General features: G+C 39.2%; 1 protein-coding gene across 1 annotated transcript; it reads left to right on the top strand.

The window, feature by feature from the left end:
• The first annotated feature begins 13,207 nt into the window (after nt 1-13,207).
• chrnb4 (cholinergic receptor, nicotinic, beta 4 (neuronal)) lies at nt 13,208-21,276 on the top strand. The gene is made up of 6 exons (XM_062441992.1): nt 13,208-13,277; nt 16,226-16,371; nt 17,214-17,258; nt 17,487-17,596; nt 18,745-19,798; nt 21,112-21,276. The coding sequence occupies exons 1-6, from the start codon at nt 13,229-13,231 to the stop codon at nt 21,274-21,276; spliced, it is 1,569 nt and encodes a 522-aa protein (XP_062297976.1). The 5' UTR covers nt 13,208-13,228.
• Nucleotides 21,277-22,871: the final 1,595 nt, after the last annotated feature.

Raw genomic sequence — 22,871 nt, 5'->3', positions numbered from 1 at the left:
GAGGAGTTTGGTTTGATTGCAGCTCTTCCTCTGAGGAACTAACCTCCACATCTCCCTGTGGATATTTTTTGTATTTTTGACGCCAGACTATCAATTCCCCTGATGATGGTGAAGAGCTTGATTCAGGATCATCATTGAGGACAGGTTCTTCCTCTTCTGAGGAATCATTGAAGCTTGTCTCCGAGGATTCATACCTGTCTGCATCCCGTCGAGAGGCAGCCATTTCAAGAGCTTTGATTCTCATTTTACAAACTTCGTATCATGTCAATTTATCTGGTAGAGCGACATAGAATCGCTGGGTCATGGCTCTGGCCACATGCTTTCTCTCTTTCTGAGAGGTGTTGGTTGGCTTGAGTGGAGACGCTGCTGCGGATTTTGTTGAAGCTTATTGCTCCCTTCATGCCAGCATCCACCCATGCCAGGTTGAGGAGGCCCATAGGCTTTTGAATTTGTTTTCCACTTTTTGTGTGGAAAACATGTTTAATGTCTTCACCCTGCTGACAACACTTGCCCTCACACAGATAGGGCAGCCAACAATATTCCTCCTTGTTGAGGTTTAGTGCAGCTTCACCAAATGCCTGTACTGTTTTCTGGTCATCCACCAGAATGTTGTATCTTCTGTCCTTATTCCATCGCTCACAATTGATGACATTCTCCTTGTTCATATTGATGAACACCACAGCCCTTTGTCCAGTGAGGATGGTTAGGTAGCCCATAATGTAACCAATGAGCTTGTCATGGTCATTACGCTCATTTCCACTGCAGGCTATGGATTCAAACAGTTCAGGAATCCTTTTCCTGGTGACCATCATGAATGTAGTTTCCTTCTTTGCAGTAAGCTGATCGCCTGTCTTATGCCGCAACACCTTCTGCCGGTGGGTGACTACTCTACGTTGAAGTTTGGATTCCCCTTGAGAATACATCACCATAAAGGAGGCTAGTTCGAAAATCAGCTGTTTGCTCAGCTGGCAAAGAACTGTGGCATTGCAGACTCAAGGACGACACCTTATCATCCAGAAGGTTACGGTCAAGTTGAGCATTTTAATAGAGCGCTCCTGCAGATGCTGAAAACGCTCACAGAGAGGGAGAAAGCTAACTGGAAGGAGTCATTAAACAAGCTCATCTATTCATACAACTGTACAAGAAATGACGTCACAGGGTTTTCCCCCTTCTACTTGTTGTTTGTGAGAGCTCCACAACTTCCCATTGACTTACTATTCCGGCTAACACCAGAGACTGGAACCTCAGACCACCAGCAATACATGAGAAAATGGAAGAATGGGATGCAGGAAGCATATGAGATTACCAGAGAGAATGCACAGAAATCTGCAGATAGAGGAAAAAGGAATTATGACAACAAAGTCAGGAGCTCTGTGTTGGAAGAGAGTGACTGCGTCCTTGTCAGAAACATGACTCCCAGGGGTTGAACAGGCAAGCTCCGCAGTCACTGGGAAGACTGTATCTACAAAGTTGTGCGTCAGGTAAACAAAGACCTTCCAATCTATGAAATTGTGCCTGAGCAAGGGAAAAGGAGAGACAGCAGAATCCTGCACTGGAATCTTCTGCTTCCATGTAACCACTTACCATTAGAGATCCCACTCAAAGTTGTTAAACAGCCAAAGAAAAAGAGCATCAGTAAAGGCAAAGAAGGCAGTACAGCACAATCCGAAAGTAGCAGTGACGATGAAGATGACCGGTATTGCTACTTGCCAGTACAACAGCCACCAGCTCGGCTGATGAAAACAAAGACCCAACTGAGACAGAATCTGTTAATGATGGTGTGAACTCTGAGTCCAGGGAGGAACCAGGGCCACAGAGGGATGAGAATCAAAGTGAATCACACTTGCTGGATCAAAGCTGCACACCAAATCAGGTGGAAACTGTCTTTCCAGATGAGGTTGCTGTAGAGGACAGCACACCAGCACTCTCATCACCTGGTCCAAGTGAAAACTACAATGAGGCTCTGCAGACTCCCAGAAGGCCGAGGAGAGAGAGACGGGCACCAAGAGTCTTCACCTACAATGAACTGGGTAAACCAGTTTGTTACAGCAACGGGCCACCAGCTCATCCTTCATCTTTGCACCAGCCTCTGTCTCATGGACGTGAAGCAGCAGGGACTCAGTGGAGGAAAACTGCCGTTTCTCCACCACCAACCAGTGCTCTTACATGGGTACTGACCACAGGGCACCCACATAGGTATTCCATAGACTGTTTAAAACAGAGAATATACTCATACATTTCATAGACTCTTCAGAACAGCAAACACACTCATTCTCACTATTTCATGAACTGTTTCTAAAACAGCGAACACATGTTCACATAATTCATGGACTCGTTTGAGAAAGCTGAAAACACTCATTCACACATCTCATGGATTCTTGAAAATGAAGACTCTGGAAAAACAGAGCATATTCACACACTTCCACTAATTCAGAACAGAGCACATTCATAGACTTCATGGACTGTTGAGAACAGTGAATGTTCATGCACAAACATTTGAGATGCAGAAATTCATTGATGAAAAAAAAAGAGAAAAAAGTGTCAATGTTATGGACTGTCAAGGTACTCATGTGTTACAGCATATTAAGTCTGTTTGAATGCAACTCGTACAAACGAAGATCAGACGACTGTTATTATGGGTGTTTCCAAATCTTTGATCTTTTGGTTAGTGAGTGTTCAAATGCTAATAGAGGTTAAAATGCTTGACTAGGGATGAACACTTATTTCGCTATGAGTAGCCATAGTATATCTTTGGTGCAAGATGTCGGGACGACATCTGTTTTGAAGGGGAATGTGTAATGGATATAAAAATGTACACTAAAAGAAACAATGGTTGAGACAACAGTTAAAATGCACTCTAATTTTCTTTCTTTGATGTTTTGAGAAAATACACTTGAATAATATTTTAAAATGTTCTTTATTTCTCTAGGTTTAATTATCAGGTGTTTGAGTTATCTGTAATCCATTATTTCAGTAGAGAGATGTGATTTGATTGATTGCTCTGGTCTTCCGGGTTCTGCCTGTAGGGGGCGTGTTGCTGACGGCTCGTTCATTACAGTTTGAACCTCAAGCCAGCAACTGTGGCTGTGTCTCAATTCAGGGGCTGCATCCTTGTAAGGACGCATTTTAAGGGCGGTTATGTCACAGCGCTGTGCCAAGGCCTGTCCCAATTCGAAGACTTCTCAAACGAATGCTCAAACGCAGCCTCAAAATGCGTCCTTGTTTTCCCTGTTTTTGAGGATGCATCGCTACTATCCTTAGCGGCCTTATATATCCCAAGATCCTTTGCGCGCCGCTGTTCAGTCCCATAGATATCTATAGAACATGACGTTCCATATATATCTATGTGCAGTCCCGCGAAAAGAACAATGGTTGTTATTGTCAATAAATGTTTATGTTTTTATATGGTATTGCTATAAAATAAAAAATATTGTTAATTGTTACACGTTGTCTTTTCCATTTAGTATTTACAATTTAAGTACAATTTATAACAGGATTAGCAAACGTCATTAAGTGCTACTGTTCAGGAACAACAAGGAATTTAATATTTTTTCTAATATTTTCTTTTATTAGCAAAGGATGAAACTTAACTCTACAAGGGTTAGCCCAGTGGACAGTGGAGACCAGACCCCCAAACACCCTGAATACCAGCCCAGATGATGTCCCACTGACCACAGAACACACCAGGGTATTTATTGTGGCATCCCATCCAGCCCAGCAGCACTGCCAGGGACTCCTGCTCAGCCTATTACATTATTTTTTTCATTTTTTATTTTATTGATTTGTTATTATTTATTTTTTATTATTGTAAATCATTTTGAATTTTAGTAGTGTTGTATTTAATAATACATATTTTGTTAATAGTTTGTTCATAATTGTACATAATTTTCTAATAATAATCTGTAAATAGTTATTTCTGATGTATTTTTTTTTAAATAGTTAAATGTTAAGACTGCCCCCTTGTAAAGTTAAGTTTCATCCTTTGCTAATAAAAGAAAATATTAAATCCCTTGTTGTTCCTGAACAGTAGCACTTTATGCCGTTTGCTAATCCTGTTATAAATTGTACTTAAGTTGTAAATACTAAATGGAAAAGACAACGTACAATGACAACAAGCAACAAAGACAACAATTAACAATATTTTTTATTTTATAACAATACCATATAAAAACATAAACATTTATTAACAATAACAACCATTGTTCTTTTCGCGGGACTGCACATAGATATATATGGAACACATGTGCTATAGATATCTATGGGACTGAACAGCGGCGCGCAAAGGATCTTGGGATATATAAGGCCGCTAAGGATAGTAGCGATGCATCCTCAAAAACAGGGAAAACAAGGACGCATTTTGAGGCTGCGTTTGAGCATTCGTTTGAGGAGTCTTCGAATTGGGACAGGCCTTGGCGCGGCGCTGTGACGTAACCGCCCTTAAAATGCGTCCTTACAAGGATGCAGCCCCTGAATTGAGACACAGCTATTGATTGTGTCCTGCTTTATTTATTTCTATTTCCCCTTTCAGGTGATATGAGGAAAATGATTTTAAATAATGTTTAACTGAGTATACATGTTTCTATGTTACAATGAACACACTGCTGATAAAATATCTGTGTCGAGAGTCACTTTAGTGAGTGAATTCGGTCAGTATAAACCATACACTGTATATAAACAACATGAAAATGTTTTTTTTTTAGCATGCTTGCTAGTTTGAGTCACGTAGACGGCGTCATAGAGACGTGCTCAGCGTCGTTCAGTTAGAAAGCTGGTTTTGTCTTCATTTTATAACGTATGAATAAAATAACAGTGTGAATATGTTTCAGTTTAAAGAATATTGTATTTGTTAAATGTGCAAATGCTTCGTTAATATGTGTGACAAAGTTAAAGCGAGAGCAAAGTGTATGTATCTTTCTAATTGTGTAGTAGGGACAGTACACATTTTGAGTTGTAGTTTATTCAAGAGGAAGTATATGTATTTTCTTTAATTTTAGCTCTTAAAAGATACAGTGCATATTTTCTATTGTGCATTTTGAAAGTGAGGTAAATATTTGGTTGTTTTGAGTTTGATGAACATGTAATGTGTGTATTGGGTTATGCATTACAGTTTGAACCTGTAGCCAGCAACATCGTGTCCTGCTTCATTTCTTTCTATTTCCCCTTTCAGGGGCATAACACAATCAGTCACTGAAATAGATGGGGACTGTAAGCCTTTTGTCGCAAAACCAGTGGAGCTGAGCAACTTAGAAAATGCCACAAGAAGAAAGATTAATCTCTTGTTCTGAATTTGTTGTAACTCGGTGTCTGTTTTGATCTGGCCAAAGCCTTTTGCAAATTCACTCAGTGTTTTTAATATGATGTCATATAAAGTCAAATATTGACTTACAGACTCATTTTGAACTCATCTTGAGCTGGTGTGCTCCATCTGTGAAACACAAAAGCTCAAGACAGGTTCTGTTGCGGTGAAGCTGTTTTTAAATGTGTAGATATCGTGGCTCCAGACATGAAATGTTGCAGTAAATTAAAAATATCAAAAAAAGTGGCCATAGTAGGAGACACTTTTGAAACTGTTGAATGCACAACTTTCAAATGGTGTTAGTGCCAATGTACATACATGCATGAGGGAAATATGTGCAGTGCACCAGTTTTCCTACCTGACATGGGCTTAACAGAGTTTAACAGCAAGCTAGCAGCTACAGTATATTCTAGCATTAGCTGCAGATGTTGCATTGTTTACTATTTACAATGCTAGTCACCCATGATGCTCGCTGGAGCTTACAGGTCAACAGCTACTTGTGCATGTATCAACTTTTACAGATTTCATTTCTAGACAGGCTCTGCATGATGGTGGATGTTGTTTTTGACCAAAATAATTTAGAATTTATTTTAAAGTTTCAAACAAAACGTTTTATTCAGGCTAAAATGAAAAATTCATTCTGCATATGATTTTGGGGGGTGATATCTACCTCTAGCCCAGTAACAGGCACCTCAGTCTTTTCTCTCAAGGTGTCAGACATTTTCTCTTGCCGTAATTTCCTCTTTAACTCACAATGTGTGAGGGCATTGACGGCAAAGATTTTCAATCATTTGGATTTTATGATGCAGTCACAGTTCCTCAGACAGCTGAGGTTATACAGATGACCTGGGTATTCTTGAGCAGCACTGTTCCTATCTACCTATTCTGAGTGTTTACTTTGTCCTTTGTCCTTGCATTTGTTTTGTTACTGACATCTAACTTGTGCCCAAAGAAGCAGAAAGAAAAGATTTACAGATAGAAACAGTTTGCATGGCTTTGCTTTGATCGGGCTCTTGTCTAGGAGCTATTAGACACACTTTTCTAAGCACATTAAGATCTCATCTAGGGCAGAAAGAATTGATTCCAGTCAGCTGTGATTGTGGGAACGCTTGTCAGTAAATAGTGCCTATGTAAAAGACCTCACAGTGACAAATGGGATCAATTTTACAGTTCTGTTAACGCATACACAGACTTTTAGATGTACATTGAGATCTATAACCTTGTGGCTATTTCTTTTTTCTCCGTTTTTTAGTATTTGTCTTCACAGCACCATTCAAAAAGATGTAATTTCTTTCAATATAAAACCAAGCAAAGTATGACATCTCTTTATTACAGTTACAGGTCTCTCAGCCCTCTCAGTTTCTAATCTCTGACATACAATTTTGTAAACCAGCCTTTCAACTTCCAATCCACTTCAGTGAAGGCTTTGATGGTTAAAACGACCAGACAAGCTCGCCGGCTGGGGTCATTAAAAGGCCACCCCTAAATCAAGCTTCTGGGCGGAGGATGAAATCAGAGATGGCCCAGACCAATTGATCCTTTCGGGATTTGTTGGGTCTGCACCTCAAGACAGGTATGGTTTAATACCCAACCCTGAGCAGTAAAAAATGACACTGCAGAGTACATTCAGAATCAGGAGGTCACTTTAAGCCCTGCTCTATCTGCTGGTGTAAAACCATTTATCTAGTCTACTGGCTACTTGGACATTGCACAGCGATTGTGAAGCAAAGTTGCCTAATTTCATCCCCCCTAACATAAAGCCAATCCTTTTAGAAGTTAGAGTGCAACTGCACTGCCCTCTGAATCGTACCATATTAAAATGTTTTGCTTAATAAGAATCAATAAACAAAAGTGATTGCTTTTGTAAATTTATATATTTATTTTTGTGGTCAGTGCATAATAAATGTGTGTGGTCACACATATAGTGCTAGGTCATCAGTGGTTCGGGCTGAAATCAGATGCCTGCCCGTGGCCACTGAGCATCCATAGATATCACTTAAGTGTTGATAAGAGTATGTTTATAGAGTAAATATTTAAATGTTAACATCCCTTTTAGGTATGTATTAAAACTCAAATCTAGGGCAACTGATATAAAGAATGATATTTCATTCTTTTCACTAAAAATGTATTAAAAAATGGGGGGGGGGGGGGGGGGGATCCCAAAACAACAACAACAACAAAAACATATTACCCAACCAACAATGGTTTAACAATGTTAAACTGAGAAAATCTGACAATACACAAAGCAAAACAAGTAGTTTGTTCATCATTGCTGAACTAAGAAATTCACTGGCTAAAATTAACTACTTGTCAGTCATGTTTGTTTTCATACAAGTCTTAAAGGACCAGTGTGTAAAATTTAGTGGATTCTAGCAGAACAGACTTGGCAGATATGAAACATAACATCCCTAAGTATGTTTTAATTAGTGTATATCCTATGACAATAAGAATTGTTGTGTTTTTGTTACCTTACAATGAGCCTTTTATATACATAAAAGGGAGTGGGTCCTCTTCCACGGAAGCCGCCATGTTGCACTGCCATGTTTTCTAGCTCAGAATAGACTAACCAAACACTGGCTCTAGAGGGCCTTTTGCATTTTACATGAGTTTCACAGCCACCGTAGGTTCTCTTACAGGCTTGAAGGGGAGGGTGAGGAGAGGGGGATTGTTTGGTTACAATCTACAACCTCACCATTAAATACCACTAAAACTTAAACACTGCTCCTTTAACTAAAAATAACTGTTCTGAACTTCTGTGTGCAAAATTCTGTATGTCTTGCATGTTAAATATTGGTAATATGCTGCTTAGTTTTGCAGTGTATGTTACAATCAGAGTAATGTTTTTTGAACATTTGAATGATAGTTTGGGTGGTTATGCCCACAGGAGACCTCAAGATTAATTTCATACCTATACAGTATGTTCATGCACACACAGCTGCTCCAAGTCCTACCACACGCAGAGACCAAAACATGTCAGTTGTACCCATAGATTATCATAATGCTACAACATCCTGCATGAACCAATGGGTTGAGATGGGTTGATTCCCCCTGCAAGCAATGGGCGGTGGGTAATCGATAACTTCACATGAGGCGGAGACTCTCTGGTACAGGAGCCAAGCACTCCAGGTAATGAAGTGTCTGCTTGATATATCTCCCTCACAGAGTGGGATTGCACTGGTGCAACATGGTACTGCAACAGCAGCAAATATTTGATTAGCCATTTCTCTTCTATCAAGCTGGTACAGTGGAAAACCTCTCACACACGTACAGTAAATGTCTGTCGACATATCAACATGTCCACTGTCAACCTGTCATGAGGCTTCTGCTGGCTGCTCACATCTCGTACCATTGCAGTGCTATTGCTATGATGCCAGGATTCTGTTTGAGTACAATATCATTTTCTAACCCCTTCTAATTTATAAATATCAGCTGTATGCTTGCATGCTTGTCAGTAAGGAGGTTTGTTACTTACTTACTATTTTTTGTTTAATTTGTTTTGGTAAATCTTTCAGTGAGACGTTTTCATAAAGCATTTCTTTGCTGTTTTAACTATTGAATGCTTCTCTTCTGTGTTATAGTATGGGCAAATATGTAAATAAATATGGCTTTTAGAGCTTTTCTTTATTTTTCTGCCTTAATCTCTAATGGGGCTTTTCCATTATACAGTTCTAGCACTACTCGGCTCTACTCGACTCGACTCTACTTGGTTTTGGTACCAATCACATTGTTTTCTATTACTTCACAGTACCTCCTCAACGGTGATGGTGTACTTGCTGCAGCCATGTATGCTTACTTGTGTGAAACAAATTGCTGTAACGCTGTTGCCGGTATTAAAAGATGCCGGGTTTGATTCTTGTGTCGGATGTTGCGCTCATGACTCTTCCAGTGACGACACTCTCTGACCAATCACTGGCCGGCAGTCTGTTGACGTCACATTTTAGACAAGCACCAGGTACCAGGTACCTAAAGGAAACAACAGAAAGTAGATACAGTAATATTTGCAAGGCAATGTTGCTATCATTTTTTTTATTAAAGCACATTTTTAACACAAGTTTTAATTCAATATTTTTTCATAGAAATGAACAAGCTACAATAGAAAAATACAGCTGAGATATTTTACCAGAAGTCGTGCGTGCTAATGTGGCCTGTATAGTGACTGAGTAGTGCTAGAACTGTATAATGGAAAAGCCCCATAAATATGTGACACCAGGCTAACTGGCTTGTCTAACTGATTGAGTCAGACAAGATAGACAGACAGACAGACAGACAGACAGACAGACAGACAGACAGACAGACAGACAGACAGACAGACAGACAGACAGACAGACAGACAGACAGACAGACAGACAGACAGACAGACACACTTACTTTATTAATATGAAAGGGAAATTAAACAAGCAATGAAAAGAGCTGAGCTGTTTCCGGGATTACTGTTTTCTGTTGTTTTTACTGACAGTCCAGACAGGCTTCCCACTCAAGTGAATTTGATTTAAATGATTTAGGGATGTGAGCAATGTTAATAACATAGAGCACCTTACATGCAAGCCAAAACAGCAGGGTCCCTGCAGAAATGCAAGCACACCAGCCCAGACATGTAGATAATACACCCATTAAAATGATATATGCTGTGGCCCTTGAGTTTCTAATTGGCTGCTTTTCATAATCATAAATTAAGATTTGAATTCACTGCTTCACTTAAGACTGTCAAAAAAGATATTTACAAAATGTGAACTTATTGTCTTGTTTTTGACATAATCAAATAATACAATATAATATATAAAAATGGTATGCTTGCTTCACATAATTAGTTATCTTTCATGAATTTTTCCTGGTACATTTTACTGCTGCAATGACCCAATCACATGTGTATCATGTCCTACTTTACCTTTTCTTTGTTATTGTCACAGCATGTATGGACATAATATGCTCAAGGTACATCGTAGATTCAAGCAGAAAATGTCTTAAACAAGCCTAAATTAAATCATATATGAAATAATTTCTCATGTTTTTAAAAAAGATGTGCCAAAAGCTGTCCCACCATATAAGTACATTCGTATGGTAGTGAATGTTGTGTGACAAAGTTGCTCTTTTTGTGGCACTTTAAAATGTTGCGCCGCCTTGATGAAAAAGGAACGCTCGCACTTCATGAGTCACAAAGGCGAGAGAATTTTTCCCAAGTGCCTTGTCACTGGGGTTAATAAAAGAGAGTCACCAATATCTCGCCTGGATTCTCTCAAATAGTTTGTGTGCCTGCTTACCATAAGATGCAATGTGTGTGAATATATATGATCATTCAGAAGACATTACCAGGATTGGTATAGTAGACCAGGATTGGTTAGTAAAAATATGAAAATCTCTTTGCAGCATCACATGTATCAAAATGATCAAATGTGCATGTTTAAACTTATATTGTGCATGTTTGACCAAGTAAACCTGTTCTTATAAAATTTCTTGTTTGACATTTATACTGTTACATAGTCTTGCAATCTGAGCCAGTGAGTGGTTAGTAATAGCCATTAAACAAATTCAGCCTTTCTGAGGTTACAAACAAAGAAACTAGAATGGTGCCAAAGACCGGTGACAAGACCTCTGCAAACCCCCTTTTGGAATAAATAATTAATTTATCCATCTATCCATTGATACATTAGGGATGGGATCCAATTAGTGATGGGTTCATTGGCTTTATTCCAAAGTCCAAACAACCTTCTCCCTCTCCAATCAGGAATTATATTGTTGATATTGCGTATTTCACAGAATGTGTCCCTATAAATTGTCATCACTGTGTAATATGATGAAGTGGGCGGCCATTAAGAAAATTAACTGGCTCATGCTTTATTTCTGAGGAGTCATGTTTCACAACTCATGACTGTACTGCAGTTCATTGCATATTCAGAGTATACTGTCAAGTTTGCTGCTTAGGATCAAATCTCAGATTGACTGAATCGTTTTAAAAGCACGAGAGGTGTCATCGTATTTCAAGCATTTGTCACAATTTTGGTGGTGATAATGAAAAGGGAGTGTCATGGAAAATACCGTGCTGTGTGCTAAAATTTGTGCTGAACATTCAAGCATTGGGGAACACTGAAGGACAGATGGCAGTCCACAGTCTGTGCAGTTTTAGTTTCTTTTCTTTCCTACAGAAGCACATGCATGGTCGTACTCAATTTGGAGTCCCAATTTAGCTACAACAATTTTCTGTTACAATAAGAGCATCCATGTTTAAGCTTATTTACTACAGATGTAAATTTTACATTGCTTCCAAACATGCTGTAGTGACTTAGTTTAAAAAAAAAAAATGCTAATTCAAAGTTACATTACTGCATCAGCAAGTTACTTTCAGTGGCAACATCCATTGCCAATGCAGAAAGTAATTTGATCTTCATATAGTGCTGTGAAATATAAGGTCATGGGTCAGGGTTACAGATGGCTTTTTGGCATTTGCCTTTTGCATTGACAATTATATTACTGTAGCCATGGGGACAATCTTTTCTTCTACATTTCTACTAAAAACATATTTTGATAATAGAACATATTTTCACATAAACTTATTTATTATATTTTTTAAAAGACCAAAAACGCAAAAACACTACAGCTGTTTAACAAAGAGACTCTACATCAAATTGTTGTTGCTGTCTGTATCTGATTTAAAAGTGCAAAGTGCAATGTTGCTTTGAATGTGTAATTTTCTATGAAATCATTTGTTTTCAGCATAAACAATACCTCAGACAGATGAGCAATTTTGCAAACAAATTACTTAACTGTGCAGTCAATGGCTCCATCCCCTTTACTTGACAAAAACAAGTAAGGGTCAAAACCTAATCAGCCACTATTGATCAGGTCTCAATAATGCAGAATTTAAGTCTTCGGAGTTCAAATTTATAACTCTGGGCGGGTGCTTGGGGGTGCTCTTCATGCCTGATACAGATTCTTTACTGGCCAGTATAATGAGGCTTTAAGCAGCACAGTGACTATAAATCTGCTACACTAAGATTGCACTGCTCCTGGTCTGACTGGACTTTGCCTCACAACCGTAAATCTCACATGCAGGATTGGAGAATAATTTATTATCCTCTCTTGAGCACATTCACCAAAGCAGTGTGAAGTCAGCAAATGTTCACAAGTCACTAAGATTGTAAACTAATTTTTGGTGGGAAGAGATTCATCTGCGCTCACATGCTGAAATGTGACTATGTGCTCAGTACTTTCAGACTGTTAAAAATGATCAAATATGATTTTTCAAAACGATGATTTCCACAGCGTGTTAAATGCTTCAGCTATTGTGACTTAACCATTTATTCAAGTGTTAGGAAGATTTTACAATAATTTATATAGTGTGGGGGTCAAATCAGAGAAATAAACAGCAGCAGTACTAAATTAATTGACTTTACCCAAGGGTCATACACCTAAATAGTAGTAGTAGTCTACTTCCCTCTATGATTCAGGCGTGCGCTGAAAAGAGCCAAATATGTCACTCAAAAAGTATGTCAAGAAATGAATAAAACCTCATCTCCCTTTCCATTTGAAAAACACAGTGTAGCATCTTCAGTGGCACATAGCCTATAGCATATGAAACCTACAAACCTAACCTAGAACAGATGCTGAGCTGGTGTAAAGTTGCAGTCGCCGATCAGAGACGTGGCGAGGACCTGCAGGACCTGTGAGGGACGGAGACAGCAGAGCGTCTGTATGGCCAGGCTGCTGCGTGTTGGCGGAGCGCGAAAACTGCTTGAAGAGACTCAGTGAATTAGATGGGGCGGATTTTTGTAAAGTAACACAACAGATCTCGCTATTCGGTGAGTGACTTTGTTTTTCAGGCGTGTTCCCAGACCAAGAGCGCATAGTGTCCGGCATGTCCAAGAAGAGTAGCGCTGAGCAGCGCAGCTTTGAGGCTTTTCCACTGAAAGCTCCAGCGGACCAGATGGTGACGAAAAAATGACTCGGGCTCTCTCCATCCTCGCTTACTTTTTCTCTTTGGTTCACTGTAAGTGTGTCTATATTTTCACTATGTGGCTTATTAATGTAGGTTATTCTAGCAAGTGCTTCTGCCTATGTGCCAGCTCCAAATGTATTTGGGTTAAGGTGCCCCTGAGCTGTATTTTTCTATTCTCTTTCATTGTCCCAAACTTGCATCACAGCTTTTGATTCTGAGTGCAGCCTTCACTACAGGCACTGAATTTATGAGCATTAACAACAGAAAGTAGATACAGCAATATGTTCAAGTCAATGTTGCTATAATTTTTTGTGATTAAAACGTATTTTAATACGTTTTTATTCAACATGTTCTTATAGAAATTAACTAACTACAATAGAAAAATACATTTGCAAATTCAGCTGAGATATTTATATATATATATATATAAATATATATATATATATATATATATATATATATATATATATATATATATATAATTATCTCTCATATATATATATATATATATATATATAAATATCTCAGCTCTCATATATATATATATATATATATATATATATATATATATATATATATATATATATATATATATATATATATATATATATATATATATATATATAAATATCTCAGCTCTCATATATATATAAATATCTCAGCTGAATTTGCAAATGTATTTTTATATATATTTATATATATATAATATATATATTAGGAAGGTATTTGGAATGCAGTTGCAGCTTTCTAACTTTTGTGACAAACATTACCTGCTTCTTATCTTCTTCAACATCACAATTTCACATGACCACCTTGGGGTTATTTGTTGAGATGAATTAGAATCGTAGTTAATAGTGAAGTTTATTTCAGGACTAAAAAATACAGTGACAATTCTCTTGGAAGTGCTTTGCCAGTAAATTATGATTTGACACAACATACAGTGGGTAAAAAGATTCACATGGTCACAAAGACAAGGCCTATACTTGCATCAATTCAGGGAAGAAAGAACAAGGAGAGGACAAAGTAGAAATACAGAAAGATGAAAAAGTCATCTCAAAGCAGATTATCATAATTCATCAACTCTACAACGGCTGACTCCAGCGTTGTATTAACACGCCCGACCTCACTGTAAATCAACGTAATGTCAACACAGCACATATGAGACACCGTTTATTTTACACCATAAACCTACAAACACACACGCACGCACGCGCACACACACGCGCACACACACACACACACATGTCAGTTCTTTTTTGCCAGTGGCTTGTTTGACTCTGATCTCCAAGGGCTTTGACAACACACCATCTGGTACAGAGTGCTGCAGAGGTCCTACTGTGTTTGGATGGGACCTCAGCCAAATGACTGACAAAGGCACAGTCGCTGCAGCATGCACTGACCCACAGGGCAGACTGTGGATATGCCACACCCTGCAAAACTCCAGGAGTCTGTGGCCTGATAATGACGCTCACAGTTTGATACTGAACAAGAAGCGTTACAAAGCTTAGAAATGAGCTCTGAAGTTGGAGTCTAACATCACTGTTACTTTTTGTGCACCATGTCACCATACAGCTTCAAAAAAGGCATGTTCTGGGCATATCAGTAAAAGTCTCCCCTGCATGAGTAGACCAAGTTGACTCAGCTACTACTGCTGTGACCGTATTAATAACCAGCTGCATGGAGTAATGGAAGAGGTGCTATATGATCCCATCCCCATTTTGCTCCAGATGAGAAGTGCCGATCATCAGTTTCAATCAGGCCTGTCCTCATCCCTGACATGGGCTTCATTTATCAGGGATGGGGGGAAGGTGGGGGAGTTTAAGTGTTGGTATTGATAGCTTAGTCTCATTTGACAAAACCAGCGGTTTAGCTTAAGGCAAAGAAGATACAAAAGCAGAATTATTAACATGCTGCGGAAATGTCTGCCCTCATCTGAAATGTAATTACATATTTGGACATGACTTTGGGGTGTTCATAACATTTTAATATGATTTGCTCAACACAGCCATCCTTGGCTTTCCTAATTGACAGCTCCTGTCTCCCCTGAGACCTTGAAAAGTTATATTAGCAGTTTGTCTGCAGTACTATCTTCATACAGACTACAGAGAGAGGATGTGCAAAAGACAGAGCTAGCTAGACAGTTTTATTCATGTCTTTTTCAAAGCAAAGTGGGTATACTTTGTCAACAGTGAGTTAGTTGTGCAGGGTAATGAACCAACCAACCAACCAATACTTTGAAGTAGCAGATTGATCCCCTGACCTTTCACCTAGCACAATTATCAGATCAAAAAATTAGTGTGTCCAATTCTTGGTTTGGTTTATGGCCAAACAGATGTAAAACTAATGACATACCTATCAACTTAAGCTGTGCTTTACCTATAATGATAATTAACCACATGTTACCATACTAATTAGCTATAAGATGAAATGGTAGATCTAAACATTGTTCCTGGTGGAAATCAGCTTGTTAGCGTTGCATTTTGGCATGCTGATGTAGCATACATCTCAAAACATTGCCGTACTAAGGATAGCCTCACAACTGTAAGTCTTGTTTCCATCAGATGAGCTAATTAGGTCCATCTACATGGTGTACCAGGTCTGAATGGTCAGAATAATCATAATGGTAGACAAAAGAGATCCAAGATTCAAGAGACATTCAAGACGTTTTATTGTCACATGCACAGCAACACAGCAGATAGCAACACTGAAGACAGTGGAATTTGACTCCTTCAGGTTCTAGTTCCAGTTCAAGTGTACAATACAACAGAGATAAAGGGAAAATAAGAGAGGCATTTAAAACATATACACTTATACATTATATTGCAGATAGGTGTGCAGGTGCAATATTCCACATAGATGGTAAATATATAAGTGAAGTAATCTGGGTTGTAAGGAAACTTGTTAGGAAAGTGCACCGTTCACTCAGTGAATCACTCAGTGATTTTGGATGTATATGTTCTATGCATTATAATGAATATTACACAAAACTCTGTCTTCAGGTAGCAGCTGTGCTGACTCAGAGGAGCGTCTCATGAACTTCTTGCTGGGAAAGGATCGCTATAATCCACTGATCCGCCCAGCTGTCAACAGGACCGCGAGAGTCACTGTGAAGCTGCAAGTGTCTCTGGCACAGCTCATCAGTGTGGTAAAGCACCAAATACTCCTGACCACCAGGAGGATGTGTGTGCATTTATTTATGTGTGTGCATCTGTTAGTGTATGTGAGAATATGTGCTGGAAAGACATAGAGTGAGACGGACAAAGAAAGACAATGAGAGTGGATGATGGAAAGGACAGAGCGAGATCCACAAAGCTTTGAGAAAGCAGTTAATTACAAACCAGCCTTTGCTGAAAGGCCATAGCTCTAAATGGATGGATGAAGTAAGGGACATATCTGGTCAGCTGTGAACACCGCCCCTGTCATGTCCAGATTGAAACTTCAGCACATTGGATTAAAAGGGGCCATAAAGCTGTTTTAGCCACAGTGATAGAGGCTCTCCTCTGATTTACAGTGGAAGCTCTTCCCTGCTGCAGACTAAGGCAGCACAGCTCATTCACAGCCTCGCTTTATGAGTTGATTGTACCCCTTGGAGTAATTGGCATTTGGTATCACTTTACTATAAGTGTATATCATGGCAGTGTGATGACAGTGCCATAAACAAACATGTTAACAAGCAATCTGAGAGGAGCGTTTAAATGTGCTTATTTTTGACCACTTTCCAAATGAGATGCCAGATCAGTCTGTCCTCAATTTTTCGTTATATGTGTGTGTGTGTGTGTGTGTGTGTGTGTGTGTGTGTGTGTGTGTGTGTGCTGATGTTGACATAATCTAAACAAGATGATAATTAATTCTATGTACTGACACATTTCTGTCACCTTCCTGACTATTTATAACTGAAACAGATATATTATCTATATTATACAGTATTTTGTATTTCTGAATGGGACTCATTTTTAAGTGAAATCCTCCACTCTTTTTCATTTCCAGAATGAAAGAGAACAGATCATGACCACAAATGTCTGGCTCACTCAGGTAAGTTTGATGAAGAGTCAGCCAGTCGATGTCTAGTTAAATGCCCTTCCCCCTGAACTTGAATTAAACCGTATCCATTCTTCCTTTCTCAATGTGGAACAAACTGCTGCTTTAATTCTGCTCTAAACATATTTCACTGATAATGAAGCATGTTATTGGATATGAGTTAGTCTTGAGGAAATTTGTGGAAGTCAGGACTCAGACTTGATGGTCTTTGTGTCTCTTCAGCACTGGGTGGATTACAGGTTATCATGGGACCCTGCAAAGTATGAAGGTATTGACAAGCTGCGTATTCCCTCCAGACACATCTGGCTCCCGGATATTGTCCTGTACAACAAGTAAGTACAACTAAAATGTCATAGTGTTGTTTCTCTGTTTATAGACAATGTTTGTATTAATAACACTAGGAGTCTACAGCATATTAGAAGCTCTGTGAGACTGCTAATATGCTGTAGACTATACTTTGGCCCAGCTGTGCTTTGAAGTAAATGCTATCACAGTGACAATGTTAACATGCTGAGGTTATATCTACATTTGCTTATTGGCACCAAACACAAAGCTCAGATGATGCTGATGGGAACAGAATTTTGCAGGTAGCTAGTCATAAACCAAAGTGTTGGGCACATCGAAGTTTTGACCTGATGAATATCTATAGCCAGTTTTTTGGCAATCCATCCTGTAGTTGTCAAGATAGTTTTGACAGAGAACCCTTAAATGTCAACTTTGTGGTGACCCGGAAAAGTCAAGGGATCACCAAAGTCATTAGGATACATTGTGTTATAAACCATGAATGAACCATGAACTATATGCCAAAGTATTTCATAGTTATCAAGCTATTTCAGTGAATAACTGAACACTTTGACCTGCTGATGGTGCTAGAGGAAAGTCAGGAGTCATTCATCAAAGTCATATGTATGTATGTAGTAAAATGTATGCTCTGGGGACCCTGACCTTGGTAGTGCATTTCACATCAATCCATTAAATAGTTGAGATGTTTCAGGTTGGGCCGAAATGGTGGACCAACATTGCCATCCCTAGATCCATGCAGCCAATGAGACTTAAAAACCAAAATAGAAGATTATTCATGTAAAGAATTTAAAGAATTAGTCATTTCTATATTATACAACAGTCTAACTGATATTTTTGAATATAACTTAAATCACCATGAAATAAAACAGTATATAAAGTATAAAAGTGACGTGATCAGTTTTCTCTCAATCTTTACCCTGTCTTGGCTAATCTTAACTATGTTTCCCAACTGGTTCTATGAATCCTCACCAAACGTTATATATGATGGGGGTTTCAGTCTTTGCTTTGGTTTTTGCTTTTGGTTTTGATATTGATTGAACCATCCTTGTCTGTCTGAAATACCCAACAGGAATAGTTTTCCCCTATCTGCACTATGATTGCAGCATTGATAACACAAACCTCAGAGATTGATTCAGAGGCTCTCTTAACTTTTCACTTTCTCCTCCTCTTCTCATAGCGCTGATGGAACCTATGAGGTAACAGTTTTCACCAATGCCATTGTCCTTTCCAATGGCAGCATCAACTGGCTCCCTCCGGCCATCTATAAAAGCGCCTGTAAGATCGAGGTCAAGCATTTTCCCTTTGACCAGCAGAACTGCACCCTCAAGTTCCGCTCTTGGACGTATGACCACACAGAGATCGACCTTATCTTGAAGTCAGAAGTGGCCAGCATGGATGATTTTACCCCCAGTGGTGAGTGGGATATCTTGGCGCTGCCTGGTAGACGGACTGTCAACCCCCTGGATCCCACCTATGTGGACCTCACATATGACTTTATCATCAAGAGGAAGCCCCTCTTTTACACCATCAACCTGATCATCCCCTGTGTGTTGATCACCTCTCTGGCCATTCTGGTCTTCTACTTGCCTTCAGACTGTGGGGAGAAAATGACCCTCTGCATCTCTGTCCTCTTGGCCCTCACTGTGTTCCTGCTTTTGATCTCAAAGATTGTTCCTCCCACATCACTGGATGTACCCCTGATTGGCAAGTACCTGATGTTCACCATGGTGCTGGTAACATTCTCCATCATCACCAGCGTGTGCGTGCTCAACGTGCACCATCGGTCTCCCAGCACTCACACCATGCCTTCGTGGGTCAAGTTGATATTTCTTGTTAAACTGCCCGCCTTACTCTTAATGAGACGTCCTCACAATAACTCTGCACACCAGAGGCTACGTCAACAGCGGTGCCTACGGGCTAGAAGATCCATTTTGGGACTGGGTTACCCGGTTGCAAGCAAAACAGGTATAACTATATCATCTTCTGGCTTGCTGTCCTCCGACTCTGCCTTCTTCACCCCAGGGCACAAAAATGTAGCTCCTCCACTGGGCAACAGCAACCCCAGCAGGAAAGGGGACTTATGTTCCACCGATTACCTTCCAAGTGGTTTTGCTTCCACCCAGGACCTCCAGCAGAAAAGCAACTCAGATTGGGCTGCTGATGTCCAGGAGGCAGTGAATGGGGTTCGCTTTGTGGCTGAGCACATGATGGGAGATGATGATGATCAGAGTGTATGTATTACTGTTTTAATCCAAACTTTTATTGACTCTATATGGTTCTATGAAAATATTTCTAAAAGATTTCTCATGCCTTCCTAAGAGTTGGATTAAAATATCTACACCATTCCAAATGGTGTGCTTAATGTATGGCACAGGAGCTGGTGAGTTTAGCTTAGCATATAGATGGGAAGCAGGAGGAAACGGCTAGCCTGACTCCATCAAAAATGTAAAATCGGGCTACCAGCGCCTCTAAAGCTTATTTAGAGGCGCTCTTGTTTGTTAAATTTATTCTTGTGTATTATTGTAAAATCAAGGATTGATAGCTTTATGGGATTGCTTTAACTAATGAAATTAATTTAGCAGAATATTAAATTAGGGTAATGTAAGAGTCGAATGGTTTTGCCATCAAAGCTCAAGCTAATTATCTATTTGCACATTTTTGGGGAATCAGGCTCCAATGACATTGCCATCCTCTATCTATTCTTCATCATTATTCTTCATATATTCTGATCTCAACAGACTGGATCAAAGATGTTTGTATTGGCATGATAGCATTTACTATTATGTGACCCCTGTAGGGGCAGCAAGGAATACCACTAACCTTAAGTGGTGGCTGTGACCCAGCAAATTGAGGGCAGACCTCGGGTAATCAATCGCTTTTTGTGACAAATCAATAAAAAGGTGTGTGTGTGGGGGGGGGGGGGGGGGGGGGGGGGCGACTCATGACTCATTTCAAAAACTACCATGGCCAGCATTGAAAATGAGGTGAAAGGGTCAATAGCTATTTCATTGTAGATCCCAGCATTATGGAGACAGTTTCTTATAAGGCTATAACTTAACTTTGTTCCTGTATAATACAAATATTACCTAGTCAGCATACCATACTACATCCTAAGAATAAGGTTATGTATTCTAAGTAATATTGGTTTCATGCCATCAGAGAACATCAAGGCAAACCATAAATGGAATCACAGTAAAAGTTGCAATTAATTCCAGTTCCAGTTCAGTTGCTGTATACTACAAGACATCTAAAACACCATAACACTAAAACACATGGGCAGATAGATTTTTGTGATGTGTTTAAAATATGTATATATTAGGGTTTTATTATTATGTTTAGATCTGAGAACTCATTCACTCACTCTCTGCCCCCGAGTGGCTGCATGGAGGCATCACACTGAAAACACACTAAGTCAGTATTATTCCTCCCACCACCTTGTAATACAATGGGTTTAATATGATAAATACCTGTGTATGATATGTTGTGACACATCTGTCAAACAAGCACACTGAATAATTCAGACTTGATTTCTGTAAATTTGCAGGTAATAGAGGACTGGAAGTATGTGGCCATGGTGGTGGATCGTATGTTCCTGTGGATCTTTGTGATAGTGTGTGTGGTGGGCACCCTTGGCCTGTTTCTTCAGCCTCTCTTCCAAAATCAGATTATTCCCAACCAGCAGCCCATCTCCGAGGTCCCTCGCATCTGATGAGAAACGAGGATTAGTGCGCACGTTTAGACTCTTCATTAGCAATTGAACTGTTAGGGTAATTATCAAACAATAGATGAAGGCCAGTAGTAGTTGCAGCATATTTTTGGTGTTTGACTAAAGCTTCTAGTACCGTATTGGTGGGGTCCAAGAGCACCGACACGAATGTCATGTGTGCCAAAATTCACCATTTCACCTTAGTGGGTTAAACCAAACCATAAAAAGTAATCCAAGTACCAACCAAGTACCCCACAACAATACAACTTTCTTTATCTCCCAATGTTTTGACAAAATGGTACACCTGCAAGACACCTTATGTGAAAGACAATTGTTCTACATATCCACAAAATGAAGTAGCAGAACTGGACTGAATATTGTTCCTCTGCAGTGAAGTATACAAACATGATACTTGCTTATCATGACAAGCCTAATTTGACAGAGATGAGGGACGTTTGTCTGCTGTCAGATTTTGTTTGACTCCTTATTTGTAGTTAGGTTATATTACCATGTCATTGAAGTGTGATGTGTGATTAAATAATGAATACATGTATTGGAAGGTCAATCTGTGTCTTCTTTCAATTTTATTAAACATATTAAATCCCCAATAAAGTCTCAAACTTGTCAGGATCTTGCCAAAGTGCTCAGTTAATATATGTTGCTGGTGGTAAAGTTTGCCCTCAGAGCCTATGCATTTGCTGAAAATCTGCCAATTAGCACATTTCATCACATAGATAAGGCAAGGATAAATGTGGGAATATGTGACCAGGCAAAAAAATATGTTGATGCAACAAAACTGTTGAAAATGGAGCTGATCTTGTCTTGAGGCCCAGTGCTCACTGCACAGGTTTCAGATCTTCGCTGAAGAGAAAATGAAACTCATATGTATCAGAAATTGACCACACATACCTTTATACTAGAGTTCATTTCTGTTAGGTTCTTATTTGTAGAGACATACAAGTGCACCCACACACATATAAACTGAGATTCACAAAGTGCACAAATACAGGCTGAACCTTTACCCCCACACACACACACAAACCCACACACACATTTACCGCTCAATAAACAGTGCTGAGTGGGCTTGTTACAGATTCTGCAGACTGTTGGTTCTTTTGTAAGACCTTTATTTAAATCAAGAGATAGCCATCAGCATCTATGTTAATACTGTCCTTGCTCTTTGTTTTAATGTCCGTTCACAGTTTTCAAGATCATTCTTTGCTTTTTCATCCACCTGTTATTATGTTATCATTAGGAGAGAAAGTGCAGTGCCACAGCAAATCCATCAATCATTGATCATCTGTTTCAAATCAAACAAATCTGGAGGAGTCTTCATCCAACACTCAATGCAAGGTCCTATTAATCACAAACCTTATGTCAGCATACTTATGTCATTAGTCTTTAATCTGGAGGAGTCTTCATTCAACACTCAATGCAAGGTCCTATTAATCATTAATCACAAACCTTATGTCAGCAGCCTTTTGTCATTAATTCCAATAAGAGATGCATGGAAGCTGAAGCTGAAGCTACAGTACCAGTTCTCTTTTCAAAATCCAGAAATGTATATATGTTTTCAACAAGAATGCACTATATGAAGG

Source organism: Scomber scombrus, chromosome 1, assembly GCF_963691925.1.
Source record: "Scomber scombrus chromosome 1, fScoSco1.1, whole genome shotgun sequence".
NCBI classification, from domain to species: Eukaryota; Metazoa; Chordata; class Actinopteri; order Scombriformes; family Scombridae; genus Scomber; species Scomber scombrus.
This window is presented reverse-complemented; position numbering and strand designations above follow the sequence as displayed.

Excerpts from the sequence above, each read along its gene's own strand:
- chrnb4 (XM_062441992.1), top strand. The coding sequence starts at position 13,229 with ATGACTCGGGCTCTCTCCATCCTCGCTTACTTTTTCTCTTTGGTTCAC. Across the intron at positions 17,259-17,486 it reads CAAATGTCTGGCTCACTCAG|CACTGGGTGGATTACAGGTT; the intron begins GTAAGTTTGATG and ends GTGTCTCTTCAG. Across the intron at positions 17,597-18,744 it reads GATATTGTCCTGTACAACAA|CGCTGATGGAACCTATGAGG; the intron begins GTAAGTACAACT and ends CTCTTCTCATAG.